Source organism: Sycon ciliatum, chromosome 4, assembly GCF_964019385.1.
Source record: "Sycon ciliatum chromosome 4, ocSycCili1.1, whole genome shotgun sequence".
Classification (NCBI taxonomy): Eukaryota; Metazoa; Porifera; class Calcarea; order Leucosolenida; family Sycettidae; genus Sycon; species Sycon ciliatum.
Genome location: NC_088646.1, coordinates 3,787,552 through 3,800,904, shown reverse-complemented (window position 1 = coordinate 3,800,904; position 13,353 = coordinate 3,787,552). Strand labels below are relative to the sequence as shown.

The following is a 13,353-nucleotide window of genomic DNA, read 5'->3' as shown; positions in this document are numbered from 1 at the left end:
TCTCCACGAGGGTTGCATTTAGGGAGACACCACTAGACCATAGTACGGGAAATGCCATGCATTTCGACCCAGGATTTGGACGTTCTACTCGGTCCGGGATCTATAAAACACGCATGCAGCTGCAACCTACCGACCCCAAGCACAGAACACGGTCCAGACCAGTGATGGAGTACATGAGCACCGAGCAGGCATAAGTAGGTTCTGCTCCAAGGGCACCTGTAATGGTCAGCACAGGGGCAACACCCACATAATCGTTTCACACCCCGTTTGCCCGTGTTGTCGCACTAGATGCTACAAAGTTTCAAACCAGGGAGTAGTAAAATGACTACTCCCTGCTACAACTGTGCAAGGCGAAATCCAACCCCAGTGCGTATTTGGCACGCTGGGTTTGTACAGCCCTTGAAGCCCTGGAAGTGGTATGAATGCTGCAGGACGTACATAAGTAGACCTACTAATACAGTGATGTTATGGGAAGTAGTCCAGGCTGCTAGCTTTGCACTTTAGGTCGGATCTCAACTACTCATAGTGCAACTGTACATGATAATTACTCCCCCCCCCCCCCCCCCCCCCACACACACACCATACACCAACAGTGCACCGAACTTCAGTCTCAAACAAATTCGAATAAATCTACACCCATCGATCGTCAAGTCGAGCAGCGCATGAGCATGCAGGCAAAATGTACTCGAGGTCCAGCCGATAACGACACGATCACACGGTATCGCACTGCTAGGGAGATGAGAGACAGAAAGCTGGCACGCCGCTCCAATAGGTTTAAGCTGGCAAGCTGCTCCAATGGGTCAAGCACAGCAGCACCTCACATAGAGAAGGTCACTGTGACCCTCTGCTGCTTGTGTCCATACACAAGAGGCGGCAAACACGGAGCGCCAGCTGGGCATAACGACGGTGAGTTTGTGCCCTAGTGCTGCAGCTACATGACTCTCATCTTGCCACTGCCCTTCATTGCCTTCTTGGCCATCTTGGCAGCTGTGCTTCTCATGTCCTTGGTAGCAAACGCTGCACCTACAGCACCAGTTGATTTCTAAGAACAGAGAGGAGAGAGAGAGAGAGAGAGAGAGAGAGAGAGAGAGAGAGAGAGAGAGAGAGAGAGAGAGAGAGAGAGAGAGAGAGAAAGCAAAATTCATCGTGTGATTACTTTATGGACGGTACATCAAGACAAGTATGGCAAAACCAGCATGTAAAAAAAACTAAGAGTACATGAAAAGCAGAGTGTGCAGCTTGGGACCTTTTCTGCTATGAGTGTCTGTCACGGCGGAATTCCGTGACTACATCATATTTGGCGCAGATCTGAGGCGGGAAATGGCGTAGTGCGTACAACTGAGCTGCAGTTGTGCAGAAAGAGACCTGCTTGAATCCTGCTTGTACGCACTACATCACTAAAATGATGTAATCATGGAATTCCGCCGTGACAGCCACCCATCGGAGCTGCACACTCTGGTTTTCATGTACTCTTGAAAAAACTGATACCCCCCCCCCCCAAACAAATACACACACACATGCAAACAACGCTCCTAAACACACACACGTAATGCGCGCGTACACACACACACACACACACATGCAATGCGCGCACGCGCACACACACACGCAGCAGACGCACACACAAAACCAACATCCTCTGCTCACCACTTCTATGACGATGTCAATGCCAGCCGGGGCATACTTCATCAACATCATGGTGAGAATGTCCGTATAAAAGCCAGGGAAGCTCGGTAACTGCAGGCACAACGAGTTGGTACGCAGGAAGGTGATCAGTACAGCATAAAACATCAAGTCCATGCAACAGCATAGGGAATATCAGTTAACAAAACACCAAGTCCATGCAACAGTTCCGTTATTTTTACAACGTTTCGGCACTTGACCATCGTCAGGTAATAACAATGAATTCTTTTCCATGCAACAGCATAGGGAATATCAGTTAAAGGGGAAGTTAAGGCAAAAATTAAAATTTCACCAGTTGTAGTCTTCGGGGTGCTGAGTCGAATGGTCTTGGTCCGAGAAAGCTGAGACGCTCCCTTCCTACTTGAATCCCAATCGAACTTGCGCACTTCCACCGAAACTGGGTGACTGCGCCCTACTAGATGGGGATTTGTATGCAAAATGTCACTAAAAGCGCCATTTCGTTCTTATAAACGCACGGATGACCGCGATTGGCCCATATGTTGTAGTCTTTTGGACGCTGAGTCGACTGGTTTTGGTCCGAAAAAGCTGCGATGCAGCGTTCCTCCTTTATTCCCAATCGAACATGGTTGAACAAGCGGTCACGTGCTCCTGGTTGCCCAAATCACCTGGTCACCACGCCAGCAGGCGACAACTTTCACACCAAGGCTCAACTCGAGTGACAGGACTGCACCCAAAAAAGGTCAAACAGGCTAGTAAGTTGTACCCTGCAGGCACGGTGACCAGGTGACTGGCGTACGCAGGAGCACGTGACCGAAAACTACAACTGGTGAAATTTTGATTTTTGCCTTAACTTCCCCTTTAACAAAACACCAAGTCCATGCAACAGTTCCGTTATTTTTACAACGTTTCGGCACTTGACCATCGTCAGGTAATAACAATGAATTCTTTTCCATGCAACAGCATAGGGAATATCAGTTAAAGGGGAAGTTAAGGCAAAAATTAAAATTTCACCAGTTGTAGTCTTCGGGGTGCTGAGTCGAATGGTCTTGGTCCGAGAAAGCTGAGACGCTCCCTTCCTACTTGAATCCCAATCGAACTTGCGCACTTCCACCGAAACTGGGTGACTGCGCCCTACTAGATGGGGATTTGTATGCAAAATGTCACTAAAAGCGCCATTTCGTTCTTATAAACGCACGGATGACCGCGATTGGCCCATATGTTGTAGTCTTTTGGACGCTGAGTCGACTGGTTTTGGTCCGAAAAAGCTGCGATGCAGCGTTCCTCCTTTATTCCCAATCGAACATGGTTGAACAAGCGGTCACGTGCTCCTGGTTGCCCAAATCACCTGGTCACCACGCCAGCAGGCGACAACTTTCACACCAAGGTTCAACTCGAGTGACAGGACTGCACCCAAAAAAGGTCAAACAGGCTAGTAAGTTGTACCCTGCAGGCACGGTGACCAGGTGACTGGCGTACGCAGGAGCACGTGACCGAAAACTACAACTGGTGAAATTTTGATTTTTGCCTTAACTTCCCCTTTAACAAAACACCAAGTCCATGCACCGCGCTGTGTCCGACTCCCCTGCCAGATAACCGGCCGTCTGGGCGCTGACTGCAGGTGGGTATGAACCCGTTGGTATATGCGGTTACACAGGCTGTTCATGCACAGGTACAGTCAAGAGAAGATAACCCCAAGAGTGTGCAACAACCGCATCCGCTACCATGCTCACGCACTGTCGTTGCTCACGGACTGACCCACCTGTATCGTTCTAGTGAAGACGTCAAGGTTGTAGGCCACGACCCTTGTTTCGCGCTTTCCACTGATTCGAGTTTTCAGAACTCGGACCTCCTTCTCCTGGTCAGGTAAGCCAAGCCTGCATTGAGAACAGCATACAGGAGGGAAGCCTTGTACTGCAAACCAAACACCCATTCTCCAGGCAAAACATCCAATCATCCATAATGCACAGCACCATGGAAAATGATACTCCCATGCACGTTTACTAGTATAGTTACCACAGGTGAACGTATTGGAGGTTTGAAAGGCAGAATGGAATGACAGCAGCTTCACTACATTGGTATCTGCCTGGTGGTTCAGCGTAGCATAGCATGGGACCACCGCACAGGAACCCACACTCTCATCGGAGAAACAAGTCGATTTACAGGACGTCGTGCACACACATCTATCACTATGCTATTAGGATGAAAATCTAGAGCGGCACATCCAATTAACCGAATTTCGTACATGGATGCACGCAAGCACGTGCACATACACACAATCACGTGCACATACACACATGCACCCATACAGGTCACAGGAGCCACCCAATACGCACGCACGCATGCACGCACACACACACACACACGCGCGCACACACACACGCACACACACGCACACACACGCACTGTACATGTACTTACATGCCTTGTCGGGGAACACCGATAATGGTTGCAAATCGCCGGACGTCCTTTATGAACGTCTCCAAGACGATCTTGTCACTTCCAGTGGCCTGCATAGCATAACACCCCCCCCCCACACACACACGCAATACAGAAAAACCGAAAAGAAAGGCTCAGCAGATAACCGCAAAGGGCTCCCAACCCTCGAATTTCGTCACATAATATCTAAATAGCCCCAACGCCACATCTCTTTGCAGAAATTGAACCGGCAAGAGCGTTAGAAGACTAGAAGGTGCAGCTTCAGTGCACCACAGGATTTCTTTTTCACAAAGAGAAACACTAGCACATGCAGTTCTGCTGACCACTGTAAAAAGGAATACAATTAACATTTCAAGATTCGACTGTGGAGACCTTGCCCAGTTGAGAGAGAGAGAGGTCCACACAACAGAGGTTCTGCTGTGTTACAACTATTGCAGTGTAACGTAAATTACCATTGACCCCCCCACGCTGTGTCGTTTCCCAGCTGTTTTTTTTTCGGCACGGGGAGGGTACGATGTACAACAACGCAAAAGGTCAGACTTGTAGCACTGGATCCACAGGCATACAGGCACTGGCATGTGTTGTGTACAGCAGTGCATGCGTCGGTTCAACAGGTTCAACATAGTATTTCGCCGTATACACAAAAGTTGTTTCACAGCTTGGCAACAGGGGCCGGATAAACGGTACCTTACTCACTACTACACATAGTCCTCTATGCTTTGACAAGACAAATATCCTCTAGCCCTGCAGGCTGCTCCGATGCATGAAACTAGGGAGTAGGGGACATACATTTCAGCGGGGATCTTCCCTAACGATGACATCTCCAGGGTCTGTAGAGTCAAGGTCAAGGATGCTGAGCCAAATGGTCTTGGTCCGAGTCGTTTGCTAGATTTCCCAATCAAACTCGTACATTGCACAGAGCGACAGACTCCGGTGATGACGGCACTGAGACAAGCCCCCACCCCGAATTCCATACACACAACCCAAGTGCAAAAGGCTAGTTTCGGCGCCCAGTTGTTTTCGGAACAGTGCATCACAGCGTCAGCAGGCCAAGGACATTCAACTCAGTGACCCAAGGACTAGTTTCTAATAAACTTTCTATTTGCTTTTAAGACATTAGAACTCCACTGAATTTCACTTACCCGGACACGGAGACCAGAAAACTTCGCTAGCGTCGGCGAGTCCTTCAGTATATGTGGCTTTCTAAGCCTTTGATTAATCTACATGCAGTACATGGCCAAGAACATGCACACACATGCACACACACACACACACATACACACACACACACACGCACCCACATACTGCACCATAATTCGCGGACTCTGTATTTCGTGCAGTGGACAGTGGGTGTGAGCTACATTTGGGTGAAAATCCACCCATAACTAGACCCTGCAGCTGCCAAAACATGACGGATAAGATACTGTAGGACTACTAAATTCGTTAAATTTTGAAGTTGTTACCTTAGAAACGATGTACATGTGTACCTAGTATGTACAGTCATTTGCCAGTTGTGACAGCCAGAATTTACCTTGTGAACCAACAAAAATCCAATTTTCAAAAATGAAATGTTTTTCACCTAAACGCGCATGTGCGGTCAGAGTTCGTTTGCCAGAGTCGTTGTGTTTGACTAGGTCTCGTAGTGTCAGTCAGTTTCATGGTTCCTGTATGCTGCTTGCAGGCTTTTATCTGTGATTTTGTCAAAGTGAGAATTTTGGTAGTGCTTCGCCTATAAGAGTGCTTATAAGTGAGAGTGCGCTTATATCCAAATACAGGCACATGCGCCTGCACATGCGCCTATATGTGCGCTACCACGGCGCGAAACTTCAAGCCTGGTGTGACCTAAAAGACACGATAAAAGCCAGTAACAGCTGCATCACAAGTTACCCTGCATAGCCAAGATTGGTATAGTACTGTCTAGTGCCGAAGAATTGGGGGATCGGTCTCATAGCCTTGAGCGTTCTTATGTTTCAAATACTACTTCAGTACAGTCTATACTCAATTGAGTCACCACGTACATGGATACATGTATCGGTATGCTATGCTTGGCGAAGTCCTAGAATCTCCACTCTTCAGCTATTTGCGTGTGGGGTAATACCCACAAGTCCCCCCCCCCCCCCACCAACTATCTAGTGTCAAGACTCACGCATGAATAGTAACATTATTCAACAAATTCCACTTGGACCTCTGTCTGTGTCTGTCTGCCTGTCTGTCTCTCTCCCTCCCTCTCCATCTGCCTCTCCCTGTCTGTCTCTGTCTCTCTTCGTCTCTCGCTCTCAGATGTCGGTGTCTAGTAAATACCAATTCAGATTCGACAGGGCACCAAAGAGAACTCTATTAGTAAAGACTGTCACCGCTAAGTGACCCGGGCATGATCCAACAGCACTTACAAGGGTATGGTCGATCAAGAAATCGGCGCGAGCAGCTGGTTCAGTCAAGCCAACTTCTCCCTCTTCCAGCGGCTTCAGAGGAATAGCAGCCTCCGCGGAGCGAGGCAGAAAGCGATTTTCGTCCTTTAATTTGGCAAGCTCATCCGGATGTAGGTTCTTAAGCGGCTTTATAACATCCAGCACCTGATGAAGTTCAGTACGCATTGGCAGCTTTGCTTTGAACAATCTCGCCCTCATGCCTCGCACTGGCGCCGTCTTCTTGGTACCATGTATCATGACTTTGTGAGGCTTGTGACGGACCTGCCCAACTAGACTGTGTCCCAAGGCCGCAACACTGCAAGCACAGCGTGTGTCCATATTGCCAGCACAAAAAAAACAAAAACAAAACAAAAACACACACACAGCAATTCTTCATATGTCCCCACCACAATAGTGCACTACTTGGTAAACAGATTCACGAGGAAGATCACCTCCACATCATACGAAAATGATACAATACATCAATCTTCAAGGCAGTTACTGGAAATGGAAACCGTTCTGGATGCCAAGAGCAAGCGAAACAGAAAATCACAGTTAGCTAACTTTGAAGCTGACCATGCCAAGAGAAGCGAGCATATACTTCAGTAGCTTCCTACATTGTGGGAGTGAGCAGCAGATTTCACAGATAGACATGACAAAACTCACGGCTGGACACGTGGTGTTGACTGTCCCAATGTGCATAATGCCGAGCGGCTGGTCAGCAGCTGTAGAAGGGAATCACACAAAGAGAGAGACACACACACGCACGCACACATACACACACCACACAGGCAAGCACGAACGAACGCAAACATTGCTCGATGTAGGAAGTGATACGTTCCTTCTGAATGCATATTGAATAGTTGGGCTTCTAATACGGAACTAAACTACAGTAAAGGCCAGGGGATTCCCCTCATGAATGAAGTAGCACAGGCCAATGCATGGGGCTAGCACTAGGAGATGAACTGAAAGTGACGTTACTGTATTCCTGAAGGCGAGTTTTACCGGCCAATTTTGCCTATACTATACCGTATTTTCCGGAGTATAAGCCACACCCCGTGTTTTTGTCCCGACATATAGGCATTCATCATGTACTCAGAGTATAAGCCGCATCCGTAATTTGACATTTTTTTAAATAAATAAATGTGTGTACGTGTGTACGTGTGTGTACGTGTGTGTACGTGCGTCAAGACCATCTTCCTTCAGATTGTTATGCGGCTTCAAATCTACGGCCAGCAGCTCGACTGCCTACTTCCACGGCAGCTACAACGACAAGCAGCTTGAAGTGAGTATCATAGCTGCAACGCTTCGACGGCGCCATAATTCAGCTTTGAATATCGACAGAAGAATTAACAACCATGAGCGAGAGAGAAAGACAAGTGACTCGTAGCAAAATTTCCTTGCACGAATATCCCAGCACGAATATCCGATGTGCGTTGGACATGCGCATATACGTAGTCACACATTACGGCTGTTGCGGCGCGCTGTTGCATTTGTTTGCCAGCCACACAGGCTACCACACTATAGAGCTTTTTCAAGGTTGTACAAACGGTCACATTTTGGGGTCATGTGCGAGAAATTTTTGAATCGCTGGTGAACAGGCGAAGCCCAGTTCACGTTCACTTTGTATGGGAAATGAATGCGTGGAGGTGAAAGAAGCTGTAGAATGGCGCTCCACTTGATGTCCGACACTCGTGTTGAGTCAGAGCAGTTGCCAAGAGGCTCTTCCATGGCTTGGGCAAAAAAGAACAAGCTTCAGAATCGCTCCAAGCGCTGGTGCAGGTGGAGACGAACCTGTCACATTTCGCATACTTTTCAATGCACTTTGATGACATGCGACCTGTTCACCACTATCTCGGGGAGATCGCCGGGGCGGCGGCGGGAAAGGCGTCCTTGAAAAAGCTCTATACTTCGCGCCCCCGTTCATTTACCACCGGAGTATAAGCCGCACCGGGTTTTTTTTTGCGGTGGATTTAGAGTGTTCAAAGTGCGGCTTGTACTCGGTAAATACGGTGCGTGAAAACAGTATCATAAAAGGATTGGGTCAAAGTGTGCATCCAAATGGACACTTGGTACACTGTACGTGTATGACTTTGTTTAGTTATAGCTTAGAATTGGCTTGTTCCACAAAAAGAGTTTTTGTAGGAAGAAGTTGACGCAAGTGCCTACTTGCCTACACGGATCACTAGATAGTCGTGCTCATCAAGCACTCACACCTGTGATCATACGTGTTACTCATGAAGTGGTCTGGTGTTATGAAAGCTTGTCGTTGCTCACGACCACTATGCCAAAGAAATGCTCCAAAGCTCGCAGCGACATACATGCTCAAATTAAAAACCGAGCTGTTATCATACTCATGACGTGAAATCGTTTCGCCGAGACGGAAAGCTCAGCTACTGGAAATGCATTGTTATATTGTAACTGTTACACTACTGTATTCGAGGACTCATATGATAGGGGAGTTTTCATTTCCAGTTCAGCTCACAACACTCGGGATGACTATCTGGACAAGATGAAGAGGTAAGTATTCGTGTGCTGATTATTGCGACTACACATTCCATTCTATCCATCTCCAAAGTCGTAGGAACCACAGATGGATAACTCAAAAGTAACGAGATCAGGAATGATTCCAGGCAAAATACTTCACAAAAATCAATAGTACTGACCTGAACAAGACTGGCCGACATGGCAATCGCGAGGAGGAATCGCTATACAAAATCCCCCTCGGGCGCCAACCACAGGCACCTCGGCCGTCCACACCCAAACCTCTATCAGACTGTTGTAGGAACAACAGCACAATGAAGAAAGCTACATGAGCCAAACAGCTAAAAGAAACTGAATATGAACTCAAACTCAAAGACAAAAAAAACACGATACAAGAGTTCACAAAACACAACAGTCTACAAAAATTTGGACTGTCGCCTAGAAACACTTTGCCGGCGGCCTGCGCACTTCGACACCTGGTAACTCGTTACAGCTATAGACTTGTCTTGTACTGTTGTAGTATCCTCCCCTCCCCAGATGCCCTCCGTGAAATGTTCGTCTACGAAGTGTACTTCGGCGTGTCGAAGTGCGCAGGCCGCCGGCAAAGTGTTTCTCGGCTACAGCCTACAGTCCAAACCAGGGAGTAGTACAATACCGGTATTGTACTACTCCCTGGTCCAAACCGGGCCACCAGTGCAGTGATCATGGTACACTACCGTACTGGCAATATAATTATGTTGCCGCAGTGATCTAGTGAGGCCATGATGAAGCGTTACATTGGCACTTGTTTGCCGCACGCAGGGCGTTACATGCAAAGTCGCACAGGAGCCGTTACACAGGTTTCTATATTGCCGCAGTCCTTTTTTTGCTATTGCAGGACTTCCTGCTGCGTCCAGTTTTGAAGTTTTCACCACGCGGTACACGTGCTTTCACAGTTTCAGCCTTTTTTGCAATGAAAAGATCGCCGCACCCCGCCGGACGCGCGTTACGAACGCAACGAAAATTTGTCGCACTAGCCTGGTCGCGCGTTACGCCGCACCCCCCTGCGTTACGCGTTACGCGGCAACATATATTGCCAGTACGGTACATGTATATGGCAATCATGAATGGTACACATCATTACAATCATGGTAATCAGTGAGGGTGTCACATACTAGTAGTACTATTCCCCCCTAGCGCTTGGCCCCCGGGGGAAAAGTACTATGCACCGGAATAGTGATTGGACCCCCGGGGAACTTTACTATGCAGTGTTTGTACGAAGTAGTGGTTGCGACTTCGGCGATTATTTGTAAGAAAGGGTTTGCTCCCCACACTGGAGCTCGCGCTATTCCGCCGACTTTACTTGACACTGGACTGACTCACGACTGCCATCCAGAGCACACGAGAAGTCCATCGAACCTTCGACTCGGCAAACCTACAAGAAAGCACCACTCCCTGCTCAATACACAGTGTTTCGGGGAATTCACCCCTCATCAGTTGAGCTTGAGTAGGCTGAGGAAGATTGTGCCTGAAGAGCACCACTTATATAGTGCTGTCCAGGCACAAACATCACCAGGGATACAAACTTAGTGACGCTCCATTTCCAGCGCGACAAACACCTCGTGAACACCAGATAGCAGCGTGAGTCAGTGTCGCTCCTGGACGGTGAGACCAGACGTTGAGGACCCTCGGTCATTCGCAACGCTGTCACCTCCAAACCAACTAGTCGCAAGCCCGCGCTGGGCACAACAGTACGAAGTAGTGGTTGCGACTTCGGCGATTATTTGTAAGAAAGGGTTTGCTCCCCACACTGGAGCTCGCGCTATTCCGCCGACTTTACTTGACACTGGACTGACTCACGACTGCCATCCAGAGTACACGAGAAGTCCATCGAACCTTCGACTCGGCAAACCTGCAAGAAAGCACCACTCCCTGCTCAATACACAGTGTTTCGGGGAATTCACCCCTCATCAGTTGAGCTTGAGTAGGCTGAGGAAGATTGTGCCTGAAGAGCACCACTTATATAGTGCTGTCCAGGCACAAACATCACCAGGGATACAAACTTACAGAGACGCTCCATTTCCAGCGCGACAAACACCTCGTGAACACCAGATAGCAGCGTGAGTCAGTGTCGCTCCTGGACGGTGAGACCAGACGTTGAGGACCCTCGGTCATTCGCAACGCTGTCACCTCCAAACCAACTAGTCGCAAGCCCGCGCTGGGCACAACAGTACGAAGTAGTGGTTGCGACTTCGGCGATTATTTGTAAGAAAGGGTTTGCTCCCCACACTGGAGCTCGCGCTATTCCGCCGACTTTACTTGACACTGGACTGACTCACGACTGCCATCCAGAGCACACGAGAAGTCCATCGAACCTTCGACTCGGCAAACCTGCAAGAAAGCACCACTCCCTGCTCAATGCACAGTGTTTCGGGGAATTCACCCCTCATCAGTGTTTGTACCCCCGGGAACTTTACTATGCAGCGGGGGCTCCCCGGTAGTACATTGGGTACATTGGGTACTGCACTTGCCTGCGACCCGAGAGGTCGCGGGTTCGAGCCCCGCAGTCGCACATAATATGTGCATCTGACTGCAAAATCCCCACGACGCAGCTCACCAGATCAAGGTGTGGGTCCTCTGCACTCAGAGTCAAGTCGAGCGAGCTGCAACTCCCGGTGCCGAAAGGCGGGCTCACGCCCCGACATGGCTACTTCCCCTTGTCTAGCCCCCAAGACGAAAATGATAGTAGCCGACTGGCCGAAATTTAAAAAAAAAAAAAAAAATGCAGCAGAATGCCCCCCCCCCCCCCCCACACACACACACACATCACTGAACCAGGTACATGTGTTTGGGAAATTTTTCTTCTCTCTATTTTGATACACAACGGCCAAGTGCTCCGTTTCCCCCAAAATGCTGCATCACGAGCCCAAAGTGCTGGGTTCGCGGATTGTACCGAAAATGCTCAAAAAAATGCCGGCATATTACACGGGGGCCTAGCCATAAGCGAGGGTTCCTGGTTCGAGTCTGAGATTACTATGTGGGGTGATGAGTTGTACTAGGGCTCTGAACTACATGTATACTTGTAAGCAGGAAATAGGTATAGTGTGTACATTTGCTTGTACTTTCCTACTGACCATTGCAATGAACGCGTCACTAGCCATGGGAATGGTTCCGACGATGCTGAAATTGGCCCGTATCCACCCCGTTTTCAAGGCGGGAGACCCCGAGACTGCAAAGAACTACCGATCTAAATCTTTGCTTCCGGTTTCGGCTTCAAAGATCTTGGAACGGACTGTGCACAAAAGGCTCTGTGCGCTCCTGACCGAACATGACCTCTTTCCTGCCGAGCGGTTTGCTCGCCGAACACACCACTCGACAGAGGATGCCGTCTTAGTAGCAGTGGATCGATTTCTACGAAGCGGCAGATCAGCACCTGCACACTGACGCTGTACTCATAGGCATGAGCAAAGCATTCGACTGTGTCCAACACCAGACCTTGCTCCACGACCTCTTCCAACTAACTTGATGTCTCCTCTACCCAACTGGACTGGTTCGCGGACTACATGCGTGCACTACGCCAGAGTGTGGTCACCGCAAAAGGCGAAAACTACCAGAGCTAGAGAGGAAATCAGCTTACGCGAGCGGTGCTGTTTGCCGCCTACACGAGAAGTCTCGCAACGGTGGCCCAGCCTCGCATGGCGAAGGCACATTCAGTGCCTTCTTGAGCTCCACCACCGTATCCATAGCCAGATGACGACCCTGGAGGACATGGGCAATACAATGTCACACAGCACCAGACACCTGCAACTGCCTGCTAGAGCCAGCACACACAACGGTGCCCCTTTTTTCTTTGCAACCACTGCCACATGGAACTTCCTCCCAGCTGCCATTCGTACTGTACCCAGCCCAAAATGTTTTCTCTCTCTTGTCCGCACCCACTTTGCTACCACCCGTTATGAGCCCTCCGTTATCATTCCACGTAGAGTAGCGCTGTCATAGAGCACTGTGTTAACTTAAATAATTGCTCCCCCCCCCCCCGTATCTTTCTATCCTTTCCCTTTTAATTTTTTACTTTCGCTTCGGCTTCTTCTTCATCCGTTGACGGAGACTCCCTTTAGGCCAAAGCCTGTGGAGAAAAATACAAATACAAAACGGTAGCTGGCCCGGCAGTACCGGTACGTACACTCGAGCGTGGCTGTGTGGGATATCGCTACAAATACCGGTAAGCTACTCGCTGCCAAAGGCCGCGTCCTCAGCACCAAGGCCAAGACGCGGCAAGTGTGGAGCTGGACGACAGGCGCACCTCGAGTCTCGACCTCCACTGCTAGACAGTCATAATCATTACTTGCACCGGTATGCTTGTTGACCAGACAAGTATTGCTGGCTACCTCGGAGTCACACA

The 13,353-nt window shown here is 49.1% G+C and overlaps 1 protein-coding gene across 1 annotated transcript; it reads right to left on the bottom strand.

The window, feature by feature from the left end:
- Window positions 1-603: 603 nt before the first annotated feature.
- On the bottom strand, window positions 604-9,355 carry LOC135813962 (uncharacterized). The gene is made up of 8 exons (XM_065327007.1): window positions 9,155-9,355; window positions 7,155-7,213; window positions 6,471-6,804; window positions 5,223-5,300; window positions 4,063-4,151; window positions 3,404-3,518; window positions 1,648-1,737; window positions 604-1,042 (listed from the first exon to the last, which is right to left on the bottom strand). Exons 1-8 carry the CDS (start codon window positions 9,173-9,175, stop codon window positions 932-934), a joined length of 897 nt encoding a protein of 298 aa, XP_065183079.1. The 5' UTR covers window positions 9,176-9,355; the 3' UTR covers window positions 604-931.
- Window positions 9,356-13,353: the final 3,998 nt, after the last annotated feature.